Source organism: Macrosteles quadrilineatus, unplaced genomic scaffold (genome assembly GCF_028750875.1).
Source record: "Macrosteles quadrilineatus isolate MER2022 unplaced genomic scaffold, UCM_ALF_1.0 Scaffold_9__3_contigs__length_116548681, whole genome shotgun sequence".
Classification (NCBI taxonomy): Eukaryota; Metazoa; Arthropoda; class Insecta; order Hemiptera; family Cicadellidae; genus Macrosteles; species Macrosteles quadrilineatus.
The window spans coordinates 78395394-78420460 of NW_026542602.1; the positions used below are offsets into that span (position 1 = coordinate 78395394).

General features: G+C 35.0%; 1 protein-coding gene across 1 annotated transcript in view; it reads right to left on the reverse strand.

Moving 5' to 3' along the window:
* LOC129004496 (protein white-like) overlaps nucleotides 1-24676 on the reverse strand; it is a 29646-nt gene extending 4970 nt beyond the window's left edge. Inside the window, exons 1-10 of the mRNA XM_054433101.1 lie at nucleotides 24487-24676; nucleotides 7642-7945; nucleotides 6679-6917; nucleotides 5995-6066; nucleotides 5225-5323; nucleotides 4221-4459; nucleotides 3156-3336; nucleotides 1913-2068; nucleotides 1025-1156; nucleotides 430-658 (exon numbers count right to left, since the gene is read on the reverse strand). Coding sequence (XP_054289076.1) covers nucleotides 430-658; nucleotides 1025-1156; nucleotides 1913-2068; nucleotides 3156-3336; nucleotides 4221-4459; nucleotides 5225-5323; nucleotides 5995-6066; nucleotides 6679-6917; nucleotides 7642-7945; nucleotides 24487-24573 — 1738 coding nt within the window. The 5' untranslated portion in view covers nucleotides 24574-24676. The remainder of the gene's footprint in view (nucleotides 1-429; nucleotides 659-1024; nucleotides 1157-1912; nucleotides 2069-3155; nucleotides 3337-4220; nucleotides 4460-5224; nucleotides 5324-5994; nucleotides 6067-6678; nucleotides 6918-7641; nucleotides 7946-24486) is intronic.
* Between the last annotated feature and the right edge of the window lie 391 nt (nucleotides 24677-25067).

Sequence of the window (25067 nt, forward strand, 5' to 3'; positions counted from 1 at the left end):
AATTTTTATGGATTAACAAAAAAGTACATTTCAATGTTCAGTATAATATGTTGATCATATTTTTATCAGTCATGTCTACCTAAAATAAGCTACATATCCCTGTTGTTGAATATATACCCATTTAAATATAAACTATCTATCCAAAAATCTTTTTAAAATATACATTTGATTTAGTAATCAAGTAAGCTGGCCATTGGCCACCAAAGACACCATCACTGCTCCTGCTACTCAGTAAAATAAAAAGAGAAAGAAAAACTAAGTTTAAAGTAGGTAAAACAAGCCAACTTTTAGTGTTAGTAAAAACAAAGATAAATTTTCCAAACACAGTTTTGTCTCCTGGATTGAAATTCATGATTATTACTTGACTTAAACTCAGAGCACCCTATTACAAAATATACTGTAACTTAAACAAAATAATTTTTTTCTTACCAAAGGAGGTAGCTACGTTGCTCACGAGTGTGATAATGATCATTGCCTGTAGGAACTTCGCAGGTGCCGGGTTCAGACCCACCATGTAGTACATGATCGCTGTAAACAGGACAGGGATTGCCAGGAAGATGGGAACCTCTGCTAGAGTCTTGCAAAGGAAGTAGACATCTGTCCGATACATCCCGTTATGATGTTCTCTCATAAACACCGGCATCTCTGAGCAAAACACCTGCAAACATAGACAGTTGTGTTACTAAACCCCGAGAAAAGTCTGTAGCTTTTATGATGAATACTGGGCAAGGCTTGGACATCAATGGGTTTTAATAAATGGTCTTGGCTAAAGAAACATCTGATCTTTGTCAGTAACGTATTTAAGGCATCTCACTCCATTCTACACTCATTCTTAACTCATGTTTGAATTCAAATAAGCACAGTGATGAATTACTCTTAATTGGTAGACTAATTTAATACAAAAGAAGATGTAAGTGTCTAGACCTTCTTGTGTGAGCAGAGACAGTATGGCATTTGACTTATAATGCATTTCACATAATCTATCAGGTCATATCAGCAAAAGAAAACTGTTGAAGGAACTTACCGTGATGACAGCAAAGACGTTTTGAAATGTCATGTTGGAAATGCAGATAAAGAGTGCGCCGTTGATGTTCATGACTCCATCCTGGTCATAGTCCTGGCCGAAGTAGATCAGACCGATCATCAGGGACACCATCTGAGTCATCCGAAAGTTTTAGAGCACAGAAGTATAGTAACATACCAAGAGGTATCCAGATTATTAGTCATTACATAAGATTTATGATGCATTATTTTTGTAAGTTGTACTGAACTTAAATTTATTTTCCAATCAGTGATAAATATTTTGGATGGCATTTAAAGTTCTTAGTCTAATATTTGAAGACTTTTAGTTTCAATTAAAATTATGATTCTCGTGACTGTTATTCACCCGTTTATTTTCCCAATCACTTTACATTTGTTGAATCCTGAAATAAAACCAACTACTGTATACCACATTCACAAAATATGGGTGGTTTGAGGGTAAACGATTCCATCCCCTCCACCTCGTCCTAACTTTGAAACACCATCCAACAGCTGATCAGATAATATATACATTAAGCAAAAAAAAAGAGGTGAAACCTTCTCCTTAAATCACCTTTGTGAACAGACTAAACAGTGCCCCCTCTCATGCGGTGATTTTTTTCTTCTTTTTCCAAAAAAACTCATCACGTAATAACTGTCAACTTCTTCCTCTTTTGTTCACTTCTTCCCTGTCCTTCACTCCTTCAGTATTTGTGTGACTAACTTTTACTCAGTACTCCTCCCTGTTTCAAAGTTGTTTGGCTTTGTGAGATACTCCATTAAGATAATCCACTCTTTTCCATATGCGTTTTTAAAATCATTCAGAGGATCGGATAAATCAATCATTATTTCAAAGAAAAGTTTAAAGAACACTTTAGAAGACTGAACCAACCAGAGTCTGCAGTAGCCGCACTTTGATGAGGACAGGCTCCTTGTTGACACTGAGCCAGGAGCGCCAGAACACTGCCTTGAACTGAGCGTACCACGAGGCTTTGTACATGGACACTGAGCTGGCGAAGGGATCTGACCAGGTCCACATGGACTTTACCTGAAACACACAGTTGGTAACATTGAGTTTGATGTTGACAGAAATACTAATGTAAATCGCCATAATGTACAAGTAGAACTTGATTTACACACCGAGGTAGCCAAAGGTTAGAGGACTTGTCCAGTAATTCAACGGTTGATGGCTTGAGGCTGACAAAAGATTGGCTGACTTGAGAATAAGCTGTTCCTAAGTCATACCTTAGTTATAATTTTTATATACAATCAACACTGATCCCTCATCAGCTTTGCCTTGACCTGCACACCATTGTACATCAACTTAAGAGTGAACATACATTTGTTCACTAGGACCTTCCAGAAAAATATGTTAAGGAAAAATGTCCAAAGGTAAACAAATCTTATTTATGTAAAAGATTGACAAATCTTGGTCCTTATAGGTGCTGATAAATTGGCAAAAAACACTGGCTGAGCATTCAGTGTTAAATTGTAGAAAGCGCTAGCCTCTCTCTCCCCCTCTTTTGCTATGCTAATTCTCTGGCTCACTCACACTGCTGTGGGGTCCCGATAGCAGCGCCTTTCCTAACTAGCGGTTACCGTGGGAACTTGCCAAGATTTAAAAATCTCGGGCTGAATTTTTTAAATGGACATTTACTTTCAAAAGGTTTGTAATCATTGACCCTTACTCTGCCTTCCAACTGGCTTTGTATACCATCTATTGTCAAAACAAAAATATATAAGAGGTGTCATCACTCCATATATATGGCCATATGAGTACAAATAACTTTCAACGATTAGGTGCGCATGGGTGCAAAACTTGCACTGCTGAAGCAAATGTTCTGGTGAATAAATGTTAGACATTTAAGTTGTGTTAAGAGCTTTCTCAGTCTTGTTTTGGGCAATTACTTTAAGATTGAGCACCAGGTGTCAAAACAACATAGCATTAAAATATGTCATATGAGTTTGTCTATATTGTTGAAGATTTAACGCTAATTAACCTAAACATAAAATAGTTTACAAATCTGAAATAACGTGCATAACTGTATTACTTGTACATCTGACAATCAAAAGATATTGATTAAAACCTGAGCTTTTTTGCATAGAGCTCAACATTTTCTGTTTGTTTAACTTACCTGAGGACCTCCCTTGACCTCCGCTATTGTGGATATCTTTGCTCCTATATCTGAAGTGGAGAACGAGTCACAAACCATCTCAATCATGTTACGACAAGACTCCTCGGCATTAGGTACGACGGCTAATAACTGGATGAAAAAGTCAGCAGGGTTGTAATGGCTCGGACAAACAGCTCCCATTCTGAAAGGTGTTAAATTATATTATTTAAAAACTTAATGTTGTATGAAACTGTCAGTATGAACTTATTCTACTTTGAAACAAATCTCACTAAACAGTTATGGCCTTATACAACTTCCTCTACAGATCATTTATCCTGTTGATGAGTGTGTTGACTTGTACATGATAAATTTGAATGAAAGATCTGAGGTAAAAATATAGCAAATGCTCTGTTTCAAGCTTAGTATTCCTAAAATGTTTTATTTAACTGATGGATAGAAAGTTGTGTTTACACCCAGGTCAGTAGGCAGGCATGTTACCTGCCTGTAGAGTATTTCAAATTACCTGAGGCAGGTAATCTGCCTGCCAACTTTGTGTAAACACGGCTGAAGGGTAGTGAGAGCTCATCTTAAGAAAGCTCATCTCAGCTCATCAAGCTCGGGGTTTTGGTATGATTCTAAAAATAGTTTGAAGTGCTTTTTGATGTTTCTTGGTGCCAGGTATTTCAAAAGTTATTTGGTTGCAGATTCAGCTGCTTTCTCAGTAAAAAATCCCCAAATTCTTTAACACCCAAAGGAAGGCCAGTTGAAAATGGGAGGCTGCAAAATTCAAAATTCAAACCTCACTGTGTGTACTTACATGTTTTTATTTGATTTTTTACAAGTATTACTCCCAAGGGGGGGGGGCACAGCCCCCTTCTGGATGTAACCATGTATAACAACCTCACCTTAAACTATGCACTATAGTGCAGCACAGTACTATATGTATTCTGTGTGAACAAAAATACATGGCGTGTATTTTTTGCTATTAAAAAAAACATATTTATATCTCCCTGTTAATCTTACCCAATTAACCATAGAGAAACTTGTCAATCGGTGACAAAAAATTAATTCAACAGGAGGACTTACGTTTTGAAGAAGTCAATAGCCTCTTGAGGTGTTCCTAGGAATGCAACTCTTCCTTCTGCCATCAGCAAGATCTTGTCAAACATAGAGAAGACCTCGGAGCTGGGCTGGTGGATGGTGCAGACGATGGTTTTGCCCTTGTTCGCAAGTGACTTCAGGACAGTTACTACATTTTGGGCCATGTAAGAGTCCAGACCTGACGTTGGCTCATCACAGAACATGAGAGGTGGGTTGGTCAAAACCTGAACAGAAAGAGTTGCTGTAAAACATTCTGATACAAGGTCAGCACAAGTATTAACAATAATTAAATATATCTTTAAGAATAGGATACTCTATGGAAGATTATGTAAAAATATTAATTGGGATTAGTTAAAAATAGTTTTTACCATTAAAGTGGAAAGTAGTAGGAAGAAAAACTGATTTCAGTTGTCTACTGATGACTTATTTTGGTTTTGTTTGAATATATTTTCTATTCCTAGGTTAGGGTTTACACTTACAAACACCATATATGTTTTCATTGTTATAAAAGTGCATATTAATTTATAAGGTGATAGAGGGCAGAAATCTACTCTGCCACAAGGATTCACGCCCAGCTTTTATAGCTGACATGTGCCAAAAGACATCATGACAACTTTATTTAATTGTGGACAATTATTGAAAACCAAAGAAGGTTAATCTAAGAAAAAATTTTGTCCAAACTATTCGAATTTTAAAAATGAACCAAATAAGTAAAGTCACTTTGGAGGTTATTTTGTCCGTATCACCACGGATTTTGGGCCCAAAAGCATTGATGTTGAGGTTCAGACCCTGGTACCAGCCACTACTATTTATCAGTACAGTTCACCCTTTACCCACTTGTCCTTTATTGGCTCACCCTTTGCTTTACTGGATTCATTCCACACATATGCATCTGTGGCCCATGTGAATGACAAATGGAAGGTAAAAGAGACCACCAACCTCTTTTAAATAAAAAACCATTTTCAAAATGTGCAGCTACAATACTTTACCTCAGAGGCAAAAGATAACCTCTTCATTTCCCCTCCGGAGATTCCCTTGATCTTCCCTGGAACTCCAATGACTGTGTTTTGACATCTGGTGAGCATGAGCTGAGACAAAGAACAACACAGTATTACTATAAGAACTTTTTTGAGGCAATATGCATAGAATAGTTTTCGGAGATGTCAGCACTTTAATGTCATTTTTCAAAGGTTTTAGTTTTCTTCTACATGTCATAATTTCTACTTCGATCAAAGAAGAAGTGACAAGCAGGTTGAGGCAATTCTACTGAACTCATTGATATTATCACTAATAGTATATAGTAGTAGTTAATAGTATCACTTAACGGTTCCAAAGGGCTGTCCCCAACGCATTCGTTAGATGGTTACTGAGATTGTTAATACATCCATACAGCACTGTTTTATTCAAATTGCAATGGTTTGAAAATGAAAAGGTGTTTAAAAACTTTTTGTAGAGGGAATTTGAAAAACGTTTTTTTTTATGTCAATCATTTTACATAGTTTGTTAAAAGTAATTATTGATCTCTAAGGAAGAGTTTAACTAACAAGGTACAAGTAACAATTTATACAACAACTATTACACTCACATTCTCGTTCTTGTAAAACAGGAATTGAAGACAAGTTTTACTGGTATATTTGCGATTGAAAGCAATGGATGCCACTCCTCCATTAGTGTGGAAACTGAACAAGTAACTTTCAACCAGAATAATGAGTAAATATATCTTGAAATAATATCTTGAAAAAATATTGTTTTTACATACCTCATTTATGACTTCTTCTACCCTAATCATTCGTTGACTGTAGGGAATATGCCTGTCCATTCTGACTAGAGCCTGAAAATAAAGTGGAAATTAGCATTAAAGGCTACGGAATATGAATAAGGGCTGCACAACTTAGTCCCATAATGGTTTCCAGTTGAAATGACTAATGAGTTTAAAGAATCCAACACTTGTTACAACCAACACAGATCTTTGGTATACTGAAATAGACACAACGTCTACACATGGACCAACTGTAGCCACTAAAAAAAAACCAAAATTTCATTATTGAATGAGCTATTTTTCTGAATGTGCTACAATCTGGAATGTATTTTCTCCCAAATTTGTTAACTGTTGTAGTTGATGATACAACATAAACATTCTATAGTTAGTTTCTTCAGTATCCAATATTCAATGCTACTGCTAGTACCACAATACAATAAGTTGTATTTTCAGTTTAGCTTGGTTGAAAAGTTTGTGTATTTTCAAGGAATTGGTAATGCACTCAGGCTCAATGCAACTAGACATATTACATTATTTTATTTTTATTTTATTTTTAAAGCTGCTGGTTACATTTGAAAGTTTTTCCCCCTTTTCAAAATCATTCATTACCATCCATATGGCTTTCCTTTTAAAAATATTACCTTTTATTTACCACTCTACCAAAAAATTATATTTTTTTCTCACCTGGAAAATTAGGTGTTCTCGCACAGTAAGTGTTCCAATGAAGAGATCATCTTGTTGAACGTATGCACTCAGTGCACCCAGAGCATTCGCAGTTACTGGTACTCCGTTGATGGCGCGACACCCTGTTACGTTGAGAGCGACTGGCGCACGGAAGGTCAAACTGTTGAGGAGAGTTGTCTTGCCTGCGCCACTCGAGCCCATCAGTGCCATGAGTTCTCCCGGGTACGCCACTCCAGTTACTGGAATCATATGTTTTGTAAAGTTCATCATTGGTTATAGAAAGTTTTTGTCAGTTAAGACATCAAGGTGAACCTTCTCACTAAGGTACAGTTCTTTAATAAAATAACAGAGCAAAGGTTTCTGTAGAGAAGATTTGGTACCTTGAATGATCAAGTGAGAGTATCAAAAATGCAAGTTAGTAAACATGTATTTTTCACATTGCTTGAGGCTAAGCCTAGAGGGTCATGGCCTTATCACTGAGCTAAAACCCATTGGTGATTGGCGTGATTTGATTTTGAACCTCAATCACCTAAGTCCCGCACTGTGCTACTAGACCAGCTTGATACAACTTAGTAAACAAAACTCAGATAACAGAACAACACAAGGACATGAATTAATACTAGCTATTGTTACAGGGACATAAATTAATACTAGCTATTGTTGTGTAGTTATTTACAGTCAATGACAGTAGACATAGCAGTGAATAAGGTTGATTCAATAACAAAAGAGAAAACTATTCAAGAAACACTCAAGAGAAGCACCTGAGAAGTCTTACTTATTTTAAAATTAACACATTATTTAAATTTTGTATATTTCTTTTATTCTCTTTTCTAAATATTCTGTTTAAACTGCAAAAGTCTTTGAGGTGTGGACTTACCATTACTACTGTGTTGCCTGATATTGTGTAAATTAACCCTCCTATACTACTCCTACTCCTGTATCCTTCCTTAAGTTTTGACTTACCATTCTTCAGTATGTGTTTCCTCCCCCGTGGTTTGTTCCCCTGTATGACGTTTTCGATCGTACTCAACACCCGGTTCTGCCTCTGTTCTGTCCGGGTGAACACATTGATGTTACTCCACGTGTAGGTGATGTTCTCTTTGGGCAGGTCTGGTGTGACGTAGACACTTGCGGGGTCACCACCCCCGCCTCCCCCGCTGCTGTAGCCGTTACTCTGATGTTTCTTCTCTGAGTCTGATAAAGTTTCCAGGTAGACGCTGCTGCCATTTTCGCTGAGCAGATCTTTCGTCGAACCATTGCGATTGTTCTAGAAAATTAGGAAGTCTTAAATTTCTCTGGGTCAAAGAAGGGTTAAATAGAGAGACACTTACAAATTACAATGGGGGGGATTACAAATGGGAATAGATATTTGATAAGCGGTATCATAGACAAATATAATAAATATAGACTGTCTGAGGAAGGTTCTGCGATGTGCCGCCAGGAGTGCCGTGTAGTTACGGCGCACACCGCTGCAGACGAGGAGCCATATGCTACCAGCAGACGCTACAGCGGTGTGCGCCGTAACTAAACGGCACTCCTAGCGGTGGTTGCCAGAAGATATGCTAACCCCAGCACTGCTGTCGGTCTTTATTCATTCTATTTGTCTCTGGCGGTATGTTGATTAAATATAATTAGATAGCAAACAATTTAATTTTAAAGCTTTATAAACTACATCTATTTGGTTGTTTTAACCTAACAATACATCTTCCAGATGATTTTTAAAATAATTCTTCCTTCATTTGTTGAACTTTTTTACTCAAAGCTTTTTAGGAAGCCAAGGGGAGTTGTTAAATTGGTCTTTGCATTATCCTGTGATTCCAGTACCAGTCCATGTTTTTTTAAGATAATTAGTCATAGGTTGCATATTTTATTCCATTGAACAGTTTCAATGTTTTACTCCAAATCTTGCACAATAGTTAATATAAATATTATTAATTTTCCTGAGTATGTAGGTATGTTACTCGCATTTGGTACAAACATTTGAATTTGTACCTGAACTCCTGAACAATCAATATTTGAGAAAATATACTGAAGTATTTTTAGGTAGGCTATAGTTGATTGTTTACCTTATATACAAATAATACATAATAAACATCTTAGCCTTTGCAAATGATGTGGTTATAATCACAGAAAAACTAGAAGATCTGAAGGCCTTAACCGAAGTATTTATGAAAGAAACAGAAAAATTAGGCCTAAAAACAAACGATTCAAAAACTAAGTACATGCACTTTTCAAGAAACCTGGATAATACTGAAGAACCAATAGAAATTGATGGCCATACATTTGAAAAAATCAACAATTGTAAATACCTAGGAGTAATTATATCTAACCAAAATACTGATGAACTAGAAATCCAAAGCCGAATAAATTCAGCAAATAAATTTTTTCATGCTTGCAATAAATTACTTTCATCTAAATCTTTGTCCCGCAAAACAAAAATAAGGCTGTACAAAACAATAATTTTCCCAGTTCTCCTATATGGATCAGAAACCTGGAAATAAAATAAAAGAGATGAAAAGAAACTAATTGTATTCGAAAACAAAATTTTAAGGAAGATTTTTGGACCAATATTTGAGCAAGGAGAATGGAGAATAAGACACAATAGGGAATTAAGGCAACTGTATAATAGCACAGATGTAATTGGAGAAATCAAGTGCCGAAGAATCAGATGGGATGGTCATATATTAAGAAGAGGTGAAGATTGTAGACTGGGAAGAGTTTTAAAGGGAAACACTACAGGAAGACGACCCCGGGGAAGACCTAAGCAGAGGTGGTGGAAGCAAGTGCAAGAAGATTTGGAGAGAATTGGGGCAACGGAGGATGATGCGAAAGACCGGTTAACTTGGCGAAGATTTGTTGGTGCGGCCAAATATCACCTCCGATATAAATGGTCCTGGGAGTAAGTAAGTAAGTAAGTACTGGTAAGTAAGTAGATTGTTTATCTCAAAATCATCTCATTGAAAACTATGACATCTACAGTATGATAAGAATCTAGTCAATCCCCTCTTGAGAGTGATGTTTGTAGTAAAAGTAGGTATTCCCTAAGCTTACTCTGCTAGTAGTAGTTTGATGGTTTATTCTGAGGAGGTATTTCAAGCTAGATTTAGAGGTAGCATTATGTAGCTTTAGAAAGCTCCAGACCCAATAATACAAAGTTTGTTACAGATACTGTAGCAACATTACATTCGCCCATGTCACTACTTATTTTCCATTCTTATATCTTCAGTTTGGTAAATTAACAAATATCTTATTACCATGCCATATACAGTGTTTATGAACATATTGTTTGTATGTATCAGAAAAGAGGAAAGTTCAGTGATACTTAACTAATATTTGAGCTTGAGAACATGTAATTAGCATATTTTGATTCTAAATATATTTTACCTACGACCGTTTTTTTAAGTAGGTAGCTATTTCAGTTCATGTCTTAGAATTGAAAAGTTTCACATACGGTAACAGCATATTGTTTACTTACATAACAACATAGTTTTACCGTTTTACCTAACATCGCTGGTAACAGACCAATGAGGTTCAAGGATTGAGAGAAAAGAAGTAAAATTGTAAAGCTTCAACTTAAACTAATCAGCTGTTTAACAATTGAATTGTAAACGACTGGTGCAATTTAGTGTTTGGTACAATGAGTCGTTGCATCAATGTCAGTGACAATGAGAGGTTATAAACGAAAACAAAACCTCTCTTAGAAGTTTTGAGTAGTGATTACAGTATTAGTATAATTAACAACCGGTAGCAGGTAAAGTAGTGTATACAACTCGCATAGTGCTAACGACACTCGCAGAACATAAAGCCATAGTTATAATATAATATTCGAATAGAAATATTTATTTCATGTTACTTGATGAAGGGATGACGAAGTTTGATGATTGAATAAACATTTTTACAGAACCTTTACTCTGCACATTATTTGTGTTGTGGATATTTGTTTATTCAGTATAAAGGCATGCCTGACAATATGGCCCCGGACCGGATTATAGAGCAATTTTGAGAAACCCATCTATATAATTAATACGCTACATGAAACTTTGTCGGTTGAACTCCTCCGCCATTTCTTAACCGATTTTATCCATTGACGTCTCATTGGAAAGGGCGTGACGCGTAGATTTGCAAACTGACCTTACATTTTTGAAAAAATCCCTTGGGCTCTGCCCCAGTGGCTTTGAAAGTTCCCATGTTATCCTTATGAAGAACGTAATTGTTTAAATTTTGATCAGCTGTATAATTTAATTGCTGTTATTTATTTTTCAATTCAATGAAACGCATTGAGTACTTTTATTTACTAGGCTATTTGAGTTTGTGTAAACATAACCCCCAAGACTATGATCGTGACTATAATTTGTTTATTTGTCGTTTTTTTAATGCCTCCGAAGCGGCGACAACGAAACATAGACAGGAGGCGTAAATCGTGATAACGACCGCAGCTACAGAACAGGGTGCTGCGTAATAACATAGATAAAAGGAGTACTTCTTTTAATCTATGGTAATAGGCTTAACTCATCACAGTCAGCACCTGACCCTGGACAAACTCAACTATTAGGTTACAAATGCGCCCTTTAACACTACCCCAAAACGACTTTTCGTTCTCAATTATTCCTCTATCATGCATGACATGTGTTGCATGTACAGCGAGGCATTTTAAGAAGGAGAAAACCGGCCAGAATGCTTTAGGTTTATCAATAACGAAGATAAATATGGTCTGAGTTACACACCGGTAATCTTTGAGTTGACTCTTTTAAACACATTGTATATATGACTGTTATTCGTTTTGAAATAATTCCTGTAATACTTTGCAATTGCTCGAATTCGAGCAACATGTACACTAGTTTAAATTAAAACGGCTCACAATCATTCAATGCTTTCCGTGTTTCGTGTAGCCAATCCACTATCCTTACAGTGTATTGTGGAAAAAATAAAAGAATCTATCATTTATATTCGAAATATTTATTTTATTTTATTGGTGTTTTCCAAACCAAACATTGGCATTTAAATTGAACTTTTTAAATAATCAGTGGTTAGACTATTTAGGACATTCGAACCAAACCAGACAAACTATTTCCATAACTAGTTTCCCATGGAAACTTCATTTTGTAACGGCGTGATTGGGACTTGTCAGCTATGCAGTGATCCCAAAATTCTCCATGGAACCAGTTTTGAAGCCTCTCAGTTTTTTGCTCTCTAGGTTTTTTCCTCTCCATCAAACTAATTCATCAGCGCTCCTCTATAGCATAGATCAAAGGTAGATATGGGATAAAATTACCGTTTGAAAACTTACTGTAAATACACTTGATTTTTATTGTGGTGCTAGTGTATTTTTATATAATGGGGTGGATTGTAACATCCAAAAGGCATCAATATATTTCCGGTACTTACACTAAAGGCATGTCTAGTCTATATTGTTAAAAGAATAGGGTGTTTTTTTTTTTTTTTACCAAAACCCTAATTAGACATATTTTAATGACAAAACAAGCTTATATGTTGGTATTCCTGTTTTATTTACTTCATCACCAATCAGATGATATACATTGTTGCATAGTTATCTATGAGGTTTGATGTTATTGTGAATCTATTGTGAATATGACTCATGCTTGAAGAGTTATAGGAGTACGTTAAAAGAAAACTATTGGTTTTATGTGAAACAAAAAGTTTGAAACTAAGTTTCTAGGCATGATTCCAGTATAAACCAACTATTGTTGACATGTACAAACTTAAAGGAACCGGGTCCGTGGTAAACAAAGAAATTTAGACCGTACATACTCTATTTGATCTTGTGAAAACTCCACGTTGAGTCTTATTTACAATAAATTCCCAATAATACTAAACCTCATGAATAGAACTATGCAACAATGCATATCAGCTGATCGGCAATGAAGAAAAGAAAATAGGGATACCAACATATAAGCTTGTTTTGTCGTTAAACAGTGCTTTACATACTTTTAATATTTAGGTTGCGTTAAAAACACGCTGTACATCTATTTTGCTAACACTTTTAAAATGCGTTTACACTATACTTTACTCAAACTCAAGATAATTGCAATAGGGTATAAGAACGAATACCACGGGCAAAATCTGGCGGGGAACATCGATGTCACCAACACGATGAGGTTTGGCTGGGTTTGTAAATTAATTTGGATTACGGTTAGCAAATATTGAAAAGTAATACTCAAAATTAACAAGACTCGTAATTTAATCCATTTTCAAAAGCAAAAACCAGCGGTCGAATATCGAGGTGGGAAACCCTCCTAATGTATTCATGGCCTGTGGTCGTACTTTGAATCCAACCACAATGTAAAGTGACACATACCCCAATATAAGAAGTTTGATTTAACCATGCTAATTTAAATATGCACTAGATAACCCCGTTATGCTCCGCAGAGTTGATATAACTATCATAAAATATTAATATTCACATTTAGGATAACGTAATTAGAATTGAGTAAATATAATCTATAATTTATTTCAAATCCAAGAAAAACCTGATTTTTAATTTTTGATTGAATAGAGTATCTTGAACTTAGCTGATTCAAACTATCAATAATTTCAACTATCTCAAACTAAATCCTCTAGTTCTAGGAGTATTTTAAGACCAAGACAAATAAAGTAACTAAAATAAAAATTGATGAACGTATCACTGATTGCAGATAACTCCTAAAAATGCAAAATACCTAGCTAAAAAGAAGTTGGTGGGAAAAATACAACAAAAACACAAAATCCCGAAGAAAGAAAGAAGCATTGCAATTCGAGTCAATTCTAGTTTGGATTCGGTCTTTTGGAACGACATTCAATAACGTAAACAGATTTTGAACTCGTGCCAAATGAACCTGTTTCTGGAGGCTCGCGAACAACAAACTGATTCTCCATCAGGAAGATACATCAGGTCACGTAAACAAATATTTTTGAATTGAAAAGTCAAGACTTACAGTTCCTGCATTATATTTGAAGTATATAGCAGCCACAAGCCCTTGCTATGTTAAGATATTTTTCTACATTTCTCTAGACTAAAAATCAGACACAGTTTAAATGTTTTAAGTTTACATGACTGTAGAATTGTAGAGGGTCCTAATTCTGGACGTTATATTGTGGACTGTACATATTTTCTATGCTCAACAGTCAACAGACGAAAAAGACCATTGTAATATGAACGTCACATGCAATTCGGTGCCCCTGTCTAGTAAAAGTTTATGTACATGCGGTTATAAAAATGATTTATTAAAAATGTATAACAGGGGTCACTACTTTTATTTGTAAACTCACTAAACATTTTCGCCTGAAAAGGGTTTAGTATAAAACGCTAAATGGTGCAAGATTTTAAAGGGTTTAAGCGTTAGGAATAGCAAATACAATTTATAGGTGTTTCTTTTCCGAATCGGTTCGTCTTTACTAACAGACGAATTTTCATAATTTTTGTCTTAAATTAAAGGTAGGCCTATGCACAGATTTGGCATCAAGCATCTCATTCATTTATATCTATATATTAATTTGAAACTGTTTTTCTTTGTCATGGCTAAATTGAGAGAACGGCTGGGCGTAGAAACTTGGTAGGGGTCTCTAAAGAAAGGTCAAAAAACCATAAGTTGATTTCAATTCGAATTCTTACTTTAATTAAAGATGAAATTCCCAAGTTATAACTAAATTAACCTATATGTTTTGGTCTAACAATCTTCAGTGAAATGCCAGCTTTCATTTAAGCTATTCATTAAGCTCGGACATACCTGAAGCATGCTGCTGAATCACGAATCAAAAGAAATTATAATTGTTTTAGGATTTATCTGCAATCCATGATACGTAACACCATTTTTTTATTCCATGATCGATTATAGGTGCGTATTTTAAGCCAAATATGAGGGATGAGTGTAGAATGTTGTGAGATGATCTGTGTAGCTTTGTTACTGACTAAGACAGCTCAATCGTTTTGCCTCGGAAAACAGGTTTTGAACAACATTAAAATGCGCACTTTGACCACGTGTCCCCTCATCTTTTTATATAGGTTGACCCACTCTTTATGATTGGCTCTGAACCCCCAGGCCATCCCATTTTCATATATCTCCCTAGAGCCATTCATTGGTGATAGACGGGATTTGAACTACAACACCCAAATCTCGCTCTCAAACTACTAAAGCAGTTGCGCCTCAACTTCCATCACATTTCTTACCATACTACTCTTGGAATTAGTACCACATTGAAGTTACGTACTTTAATTCTTTCTTATTAAATGGCGACCATACAAAGTAGGTATTTTAAGCCAAGTATGAATGGAGATGAGAGTAGGATGAGTGGCGCGATTTTGTAGTCTTGTTAGTGACTAAGGCCGACATTCCTTAGACAAAGCTGTTAATTAATAGCCCATTCAGCTAATGGCAACTAAGGGACCTACAGTTCATAGTGGAATCCGAACCACATTTTTGCCTTGGTATATACGAATTGGTCTAATTATCAGGATAGTACTGTGGATAGTCGTACTACTCACTCGTGCGAACGTTAATCCACACCAGGGAGTATCGCATCCACAGTGCATGCCTATAAATATCCACAATTCGTGACCTCCTAGTAGCTGGATTACAGGACCACTAATAATTCTTAAGTGCATAGCCAATATTCCAGCTCTAAAATGGATACTAATAAAATATAAAACTTTAATATCAATTGACTCAGGTCTAACGCAGGTACAGACGTAGCTGTAGCTGTGGTCGTAACCACGGCACGCCGGTGTAGGTTACATGTTATATAACGTGGCCTTGACTAACTGTGGAATGGCGCTGTGTCACCGGGATAGGCAAATGTATGAACATTGACTCTGGATACTGCAAGTATACTACACATCCTTATGTATATAAATGTTGAAAACTGTTTCATATGTTGTTTCATGACTGGTCTTCATCTTGATTGTTCACATATCGACTGGACTGCGCTTCTCTGTTAGGGAATTATGTACTCAACACTTGTGTAATATGGAGCTGTATGCTCATGTACGAGTTGTGGACATTTAGAGACATGATCTGTGGATGCGACACTCTCTGGTGTGGATGAACGTCTGCACTAGTAAGTACGACTATCCGCAGTAGTATCCTAATAATTGGTCCAATTAATAAATTGCAAGGCAAAAAGTTTTGGTTCCATTCAACTATAAACTGTAGGTCCCGTAATTGTAATTGGCTGTATCTTTTTGCTGCATAGGTTTCAATGAAATTTAAAATAAACTGGTCACCAAATTTTTTATGTAAGTATTTAAACGTACTCTACCGCCATACACCGGGTAGAAACAGAGTTCATAACATGTTTCAGTGATTTCTTAAGGAGGGTAGAGTTTAAAGGGGATGTAATGGATCATAATAAAAAATTGTATATGTATTAAGTCCAAACAACAATAGGCTATAAAATTACACATACAGATACAAATCCAGAAAGACAATGAACTATTGTGTGTTTTAACTCTTAGAAACAGAACGACGTGCTGTTTATCGAATGAGACCATCGGTTAATTTTTACTAACTATTTTTTCACCTTCTTGAAAATTACTGTTAAACGACTTTTAACCAAATACTAATTGTTGTTTTTAACTTTATTAGTTGCTATTTTGTTTGTGGTAGTGGACAACCTTCATCTCACTTAACAATGCTAAACTGTTCGCTTCATCTTGACCATGACTTTTTCAAATTTCCACAAACATAAAATCCTAGGAGCCACAGCCACACCGAGATGTTCCAAATTTACACACCTTCCCTAACAGGATCAAGGACAAAAAATTACTTCAGCCTTTGTCGCGGACGTTGATGGGTTCAAGAACCCAATTACTGCGGCTGAAGGTCGACTTGTTCTAATTGTGTGCTTTGCTCAGGAAGGTGCGTGTTAGTACTAACTAGGTAACTAACTGGATAATTGATTGACACTTGACGTGTTCATTGATTCGTGCAGTTGTTTAAGATAAAATCTAGCTAGAGTGAATGTGGCTTGAAAAGGTGCAGTTGCATAATTGCTTTCATTTAGTCTACTTGCATACATACATGCATGCATACATAAACATAACTCTTCATGACTAAATCTTTACACAATAAAATAAACTCAATTAAACACATCAACAACTATCCGATAAGAAAAACAAATACCGTACTCAACAAAACAAAAACAAGCAAACATACGTTCCAGTGGTTCCAGGTAATAAAACGACCCCTGTTTACAGCAATCGTTTGTTTACTGTATTTATCAAAAGGATTTATTTACAATTCTGTTGTTTGAAAGTTGGTATTTGTTTGTAAACGATGGCCATAAATATCTCTAAAAATAGAACCATCACTGTCAGTTTTATAAGTGTTTCATTTACACGTATGTGGATGTTGTCTAAAACTGGATATGTATCTTAATTAACTAATAGACTACTTAGATTATCGAATAAATCACCGATACGTTACAGTTATTCTGTATTCATATTTTAAAACTAGGATGCATTAAGACTAAGATTGACAGTTTAAGGGGGTTACGACGCCGAAAAGAATTATAAAATTACATAAACAACTAAAAAGGACAACGTAAATTAAGTATAAAAAACGAGAGCACTATCAAACTATTATTTTTGCTCAGTTTTAATTGATTAGTAAATAGTTTTATTTAAGTTTACTGACATTATTATAACTGTAATTTCGTGATTTCAATATTAAACCTTATCAATCCTTTTCTAGTGATATGATAATAGCTTCCCTTTGAGAATCAAAAAACCTTAATTAAACATGTTAAATACCAGGAAAAACAAATGGTTCCGAAAATAAGAAATATAATGGGTTTGTTTACTCCTTTATTCAATTAACCTACAAAAAATATTAACTCTGAGCATCCTCATCAAAAATAAAATAGGATGAAACTTATTTGATTATATTTTAGCCCGTGAGCGATTTGTTAAATATGTTGTCAAACTACAAATTTACAACTACTCGTTTCATAGAACTATGCCTTTACAACAGACGTAAAAAATGACAATCGTGTTAAACGTATAGCCTAAAAATGAATAAATTTCCTTTGAAATTTGAATCCAAGTGCATTTCTTGTCATGATCTTGTTACCATTTGTTTTATGTCCATGTAACGTTTAAGTACAATAATGGCGTTTCTCCTATTCAATAGTAGGTTTTACATTGATATCTATTTCAAGGAAGGGACGTTGTTTTAGTTATTTCAAATATATAGTTTTACAACTGATAACATTAAGTTTCAGAACAGCAAACCACTAAAAAAGCCACTATGTTTAACTGATCGATGAGGCTGACAAACTTGTAAGTGAGTATGATAGGTTTTTTGGCTCACCATTATTACGTTTTAAGAGGTTATGTCATATACATAGAGCAAAACTTGCATATAGATTCTCAAAGTTAGTACATTGTCTATGTAGATTTGTTTGCTAAATAGATTCAACATGTTGTTGATAGGTCGTTGATTAAGTAGAACTTGTCTATCCCATAAATGCCAGATGAAGACATTACAGTTGGGACGTGAGAACTAGACCTATTTGGAGAGTTACATAAGTAGCATTGACTCGTTGAACACCTGTGTAGCCTTCAAATAGTCGTCACTGCTACACGACTGTGGATTTACTACTAGACTATCAGCACGCATTTGTTATCTTGTATACCGCTCTCAGTTATGACGTTACATAAGAATCATGCTATTGAATGTTGTTAAAGGGTATAGTATATTACGCATGCACATGTGCAAGTATATTTTAATTTCTATAGGTACAGGTAAAACGCTCGGCCAGTTTGTACTGTGAGGGAGTACGCATAACATAGTTTCGGAAAAAAAACTGTTGTTTCTTTTAGTGTAATGTAAAATTGAAGGAAATATACTGATATGTTTGGTGTCGAACTAGCAGAAGGCCTTCTGCTTACTTAGAGTGCTTAAAGCTTGTTTCTGCTGTTTACCGTATCAGTGTGGTTGTTTTGTATCAAACATTCATTAATTTACTCATTGAGCTTGAAGGAATTCAAACATATTTGTTAAACAGAACAGTTATTAAGTATCCACATAATCATACAGAAATCACAAGGAGCTTTAAACATGATTCAAGAGGAGACGATCAGCATGAACGCTATGTGTACTATGAATTCGAACAAACTCGTCATTTACTATGATAGCTTATGATTTAGTTATTAGTTTTTGTTCCTGTAAAATAAAAACATTAAATTTTTCCTGTGAATTTTTTTTCTTTTAAATATATATAGAGTAGAATTATTTAGTAATATATTTACGTTTGATATGGATAAAACTCGCTATTTAAACTCTAAACTGGCGTGTGTATATCTGGGATTTATTTTAACTTGTAAATATTTAAAACATGTTTTAAATAACAAAATTACAGTTTAATTAAGTCAAAATTATTATGGACAAGTGGTATGTTGTTTGATCCAAGCAAAAATGTATAAATAATTCTAATCCTTGAAGCTGTGCAAATCAAGTTTTTCTATAACCTTAAGTAAATAGTTTTTATGTCGAAATGAAGTGTTTCACTCCTACCGGTGTTTCACTGTCTCCGACAACAACTGTTTGGAGAGTGTTTGCTAGACTAAGATAGTAGCCTATACCAGTAACATTAAATACCCCCGCCACAGCAAACCTGCAGACTAAGCGAATTTCCATTTCCCTGAATGGATTTACACTAAAATGTCTCCTTAAAATTATCACAGTTATTCCCTATTTAAATAGAATCAGTTTAAAACATACTTAGGTTTGCTGCAACAGGGAGGGTAAAAGTGTTTTTTATGTAAAATGTTAATAGTTAGTAAGAAATAAAACATTTTCCAAATTTGGGCAAAATATGTTTATAAACAAGCAAACTACAACAGTTTACTTATTCTCCATAAGAATAACATGGGAATTTTAAATTTACAATTTTTTGGAATTTTCTCCGTAACCATTAGGCGCATTATAACGCTTCAATATACTAAATTATTTGTTTTTTTTAAGCTCTACAAAATAGTTTCGAAAGAAATTGCAAAATTTTATGTTTTTTTGCCAAAAATGGGAAAAACCCATTTTTATCCCATAAAAGCCCCCATAAACCCCCGTTCCCATGGTCCGATCATGCTGGTTCGCGAACTCGTTCGAATAAACGTAGGTTTACACGTTTGTACCAAATTTCATCAAAATCGGATCATTTTTGCTCGAGTTATCGCGCTAACGGACACATATATAAATATATATATATATATATATATGAATTTGAACGGATGGTGTTTTTGACCTCTAGGGACCTCAAAAAGAAAAAAAATCGGTCCCGGGTCCAGGTCTTACCGTGAGTACTACGGTAATAGCTTATTCCCTATATGGGAAATTCGCTAAAAAAAGCACTGGATTAAATGTATAGTATGATAATATGCTTGTGAATTTGAGAGTTCTTGAAGGCTAGCGGCCATCTTGGATAATTTCAAACAGCTGCTGAAGAGTTAGTTATCATCCAAAAATGGGGTTTCAAACACCAAAGTGATTACAATGTAAATATCTGGTATACTGTGAGGTTAGACATGTTGTTTGTTGTTTTGAATGTATTTCCAAGGGAGTCCATGGAAGCCAACGGCCATCTTGGATTTGCCCACCATACGAGCAATGTTAATTTTGTCATTTTCAAACAGCCGCTGAAGAGTTATTTACGACCTCAAAATATTTTTTCAAATATCAAAGTGATTATAGTTTATAGTATACTGTGAAATTAGAAATTTGCTTTGTATTTTTAAATTGTTTTGTGAGTTAGAACATCTAGGTTCTCCAAGGACTCATAATCAGAAATTTCAGCGAATGAGTTTCAGTAATGGGGCAGAATTCATTGGGTTTTAATTCCTAGGGATACTAATAGGTACCGATACTAATGCCTACAAATATTACATAACTTAATTTTTTTACTAAATATTTTATGTTTCCAATAATTTCAAAGATCTTATTTAAATTAGTTGAAGTCTCATTTTCGTGTTACATAATAAGTTTACAGTTTAGGTTTCTTTACTGTTTAGATTTATTTTAGTTGAAAATTAAGTACCGGGGGACCGAGCCTTGCTCGGTTGTGGTTAATTTGGTTTAATATTTAAAACAATATTGTAAACACATTTAATAATTTACAAAAAAATTTTATTATAATCCATATATATTTTATCGCTGAAATATTAACAACTCTGTAATGTAAAATTATGCAACCAAACAAAAATAAGATACGCTTTTACGTTTTTGCGTAAGTTGATGAAATCTAATCAAATCTCTTGGACGTATTCATATTTACTTTCAGTATATATGATAACACGCAAAATACTGGTAAAAAAAATATTTATCACGACATTTTATTAAATTCGCTTTTTCCAATATCTTGTGTGAATTTTTTTTCGTTTAAAACTGCGGTTAATAACATGAAGACACACCAAATAAATATTTACTTACGAATTTTCGTGCAACTCCACCCAAGGCCCCACTAGAAAAACACGTTTTTCTAGCGGGGTCTTGCTCCACCGTTCCACCATGAAGACAGGTCCTCGTGAATAGTTTCTGTATACATGTCGCAACATCGTGTTCTATTGAAGTTGCCCCCCGTTGACTAAAAACCTTTATTTTTAACATGACAAAATATAGGTCTGCTTACTCCATTCCCTAACACACATCGGGGATTTATTGGGAGAAGGAGTAGCATAAAGGTATTTAGACTTTCCGTCATAGTGGTGCATTTTGAAGGTAGGGGAGACTTCGCTTCGAAACCCCAAATTCGCCACCTTCATGATGCTGAGAGCGCTGCAAGTATTTGCTGTATTTGACCTGTACATTGAAGTGATTCATTGTTTAGAGCTTTGCGATGACATGATGACCTGGTGAGGGAACTAAAAAATTCGCCCAATTCTTTGACAAAGTATTTATTTGAAGTATTTATTGTTTGTTTACATCACGCTTCATGCCTCATTGCCCCGCTGGATTAGCCACCCCAAAACTACCTGGATCCCTCGGGACCAGTGGAGTCGTTTTAATCCCTGACCTTTTTCGACCCTCGGATTACGGGACCAGCTAACCATTACCCAATATAATACCATAGCAATTTCTCTATTCTCAAATCATCGAATATCTTCAAACTTGACAAACTTACGAGGTCACAATTATATTGTTGTAAACACGATGAAACTATTACTCGGGTTTAACTTTTCACCTTACTTCATATCCTATTGTTTTAGTAGGCATAAAGGGCAATTAACTTTACAGATGAGAAATCTGTAATGTAAAGCAATATTTCCTGTGCAAGCTAAGAAAAATAAAAGATTATGCAATTTTCTTTCTTGCTATTTAACATATAAGATTCTGATTAATTAATTTACGTATCCCAGTAAAGTTATACAATTGACTTCCGGATACTTATCAAAGGTTATAATTTACACCGTTTAACCGACGATTACGTTTCATGTACCACTTCAAAATTCCTACCAGTACAGTAGATCGAATATGTTTTTCGGAGACATGATGGATCAAAATGAAGGGACAAGAAGACCTCAGATTAAAATCTTAATTGAATTCTTCCACGAATTTCGATCTTATCTTTTTTATATAATCTCTTCCCAATGCTGAAGATGAAGGTTATTTTTTATAAATAAGGCCAATGATCAAACAGCTTCCAGTCTACATGGCTAACGGAGCCTACCTGGTCGGGTCGGGTTTCTTCTGGTGACAAAAAACCATGCGAGGTTTCACCGATATCTGAGCCAACACTCTATCCGATTGCATGAGGCATACATGAAGTTCTATTTCACGATGTTCTCTTGCATGAGGCATGCATGAAGTTCTATTGAATTAGGTTATAAATCATGGGGTGCTTTTGCATAAGGCTCTTTGCAAGAGGTTAAATTGGGTGAGATTCCTTTGCATAAGGTTCTACTACATGAGGTTCTATCACATGAGGTTCTTCCGCATTAGGTTCCTAAGGCATGAGGTGCTCTTGCATTAGGTTCATTGCAAGAGGTTCTATCGGGTGAGATTAATTTGCATTAGGTTCTACTATATGATGTTCTAATACATTAGGTCCTTCAGCATTAGTTCCTAACGCATGAGGCACTTTTGCATAAGGTTTATTGCAAGAGTTCTGGAGTATTGGATGAAGTTCTTTTGCACGAGGTTTATCACACGATGTTCTAGTGCATTAGTTTCTAAGAGAATGATTTGCTGTTGCATAAGGTTGGTTACAAGAGGTTCTGTTGGATGAGGTGTTTTTTAATGAGATTCTACTATACGATGTTCTATTGAATGTGGTTCTATTGTACTGAGTTTAATTACATAAGGTCCATTTGCATGAGGTTCTATTTATGCATTGAAAATGTATGAAGTTCTAAAAGGCAACTACGGATTACATTCTTTACTCAGGCCTATAAATGATTCTTGTAAACTTTTCAAGGATTTTATCGGAGCTAGTAAAGAGTTAGCGAGTTTACTTAGTAATCCAAAAGATGCTGAATTGAGTCCGAACAACGATTATTGCATTTCTGGCCTCAAAAACTACTAAAGGTGTTTACCCTACCCGGCACTCATGTTTCATTCATAATACGCCTAGTTATATCACCACAACAATGTGTAGGCCTATTAGGTAACACTCACAACGCATCTACAAACTGATAAGACTATGAATGAACAATGAGTGTATTTATTGCTATCCATTCATTCATTCTAATATCAGTTTTTACCCTTACGTTTTTGTATTAGCAAAAAATGATTTAATGATCTCTCATTGGTTTAAATTGCTAGTTATACGTTGACCTAATTAGACCTCATCCATTATTCAGCATAACCTGTAATATGGCCGACATTTTATACTTTAAACAAATTTTAAACATGTACATTTTACGAATTCTTACAATTCTCAGTTGGTACGATTTTTTGTCTCATATCAGTAAACTTATTGATTTGTTTACGTAGGATACTGTAGGAAGATGTCTTTATATTTGTTGGGAAAATCATTATGAGATACAATAGTAAACTACTTTTGTATTAATACATCACTATTTTAAAGGGTTGCCGGTTTAAAGGGTACGCACCCCATTCACCTGATTGTGGGGCTAAAAATAGAATTGACAAATGTAAGTGAGCTAGTTAGTTTGGTGAATCATTCAAAAATATGGTACGTACCTATATTTTCAACCAAAATATTATAATTAATTATTGATTATGAATATTGGTCTGGTTTATTTTTTAAGAACTTCATGATCTAATGTTACTGAAATTTGCATTTTCACACGTGTGACCTTGGGCATTCGAATTTCGCACGATGACAAACGAAACCCATCATACCATTTATAATCCGCATAGTATAAATAGTAAACAAACACTTAAGAGTAAAATTATATAATAATAATCTCTCAAAAGATGTTATATAAGAGAACTAATGTTACATAAATTTGCAAAGATGCTAATTATACTTGGGAAACCTGAGAACGATTGATATGAGATTTACATAACTTCACAAATAGTTTACATTCTAAAGTTTGTATATTTTAAATCTCATAACTATCAACCATTGCAATGGAGGTGATCATGTATTATCTTAAGCAGTACCGGTACTAGATGTATAACCAAATTGTGTATACGAGAAAAAAATTTAAATCTAAAAATGTATTTATTTGCGATAGGTAAATTGATACTGGATGTTGAGCTTAAACTTCAATAAATGTAGCAATCCCAACCATAAATCACAGAAAAATAACCATTGGGAAAAAGGGATTTATTTTAACAGTGAGCTAAATTCAAAATTTGAGGCATGCGATTCCAAAAGACGGGACAAGTATTTTGCAGGGTCAATGGTACTTACATAACCGAGCGCACTGTAGGTTTTGGAAGCAGAAGTCTTCTTTTTGGCAGACACCAACAAAGGTTGGGTTTCTTCTCCGGCTCCCATCTTGTATAGCACTCACACACTAGTCCACTGTTTATAAGAACATAACTTACAGCTAGCAAGGGCCTAAACACACTGTCCACTACAGCTACAGCTACCTCGGCGGTGTTAGAGATGGTTATATAACATAACCTTACCTCCACCTCCACCTCGGTCTCAGCGATGCGATATTCGATATATCGCACAATCGATAGTTACGTAACCCGTTAATCGATAACTGGGGACTTTAATGGTGGGTTTCATTGATGTCTGTGTTTGTGGTAGCAGGAGTAGTTGTAGCAGATGATTGTATTTAGAAATTGTTTAGAGTATGTTATGTATCTGGAAAAATTAAAATGGGATTTTGTATTAGTGTGGAATTTATTTTAAGTACTATATCGTAAAAAAATAAAAAAAATAAAATATTTGTATTTTGTTATCATACAACTGCTGTTTTATGTTACTCAAATACTGAATAATATGGTTTAATTTAAAATAAAACTACTAGTTTATAGTCA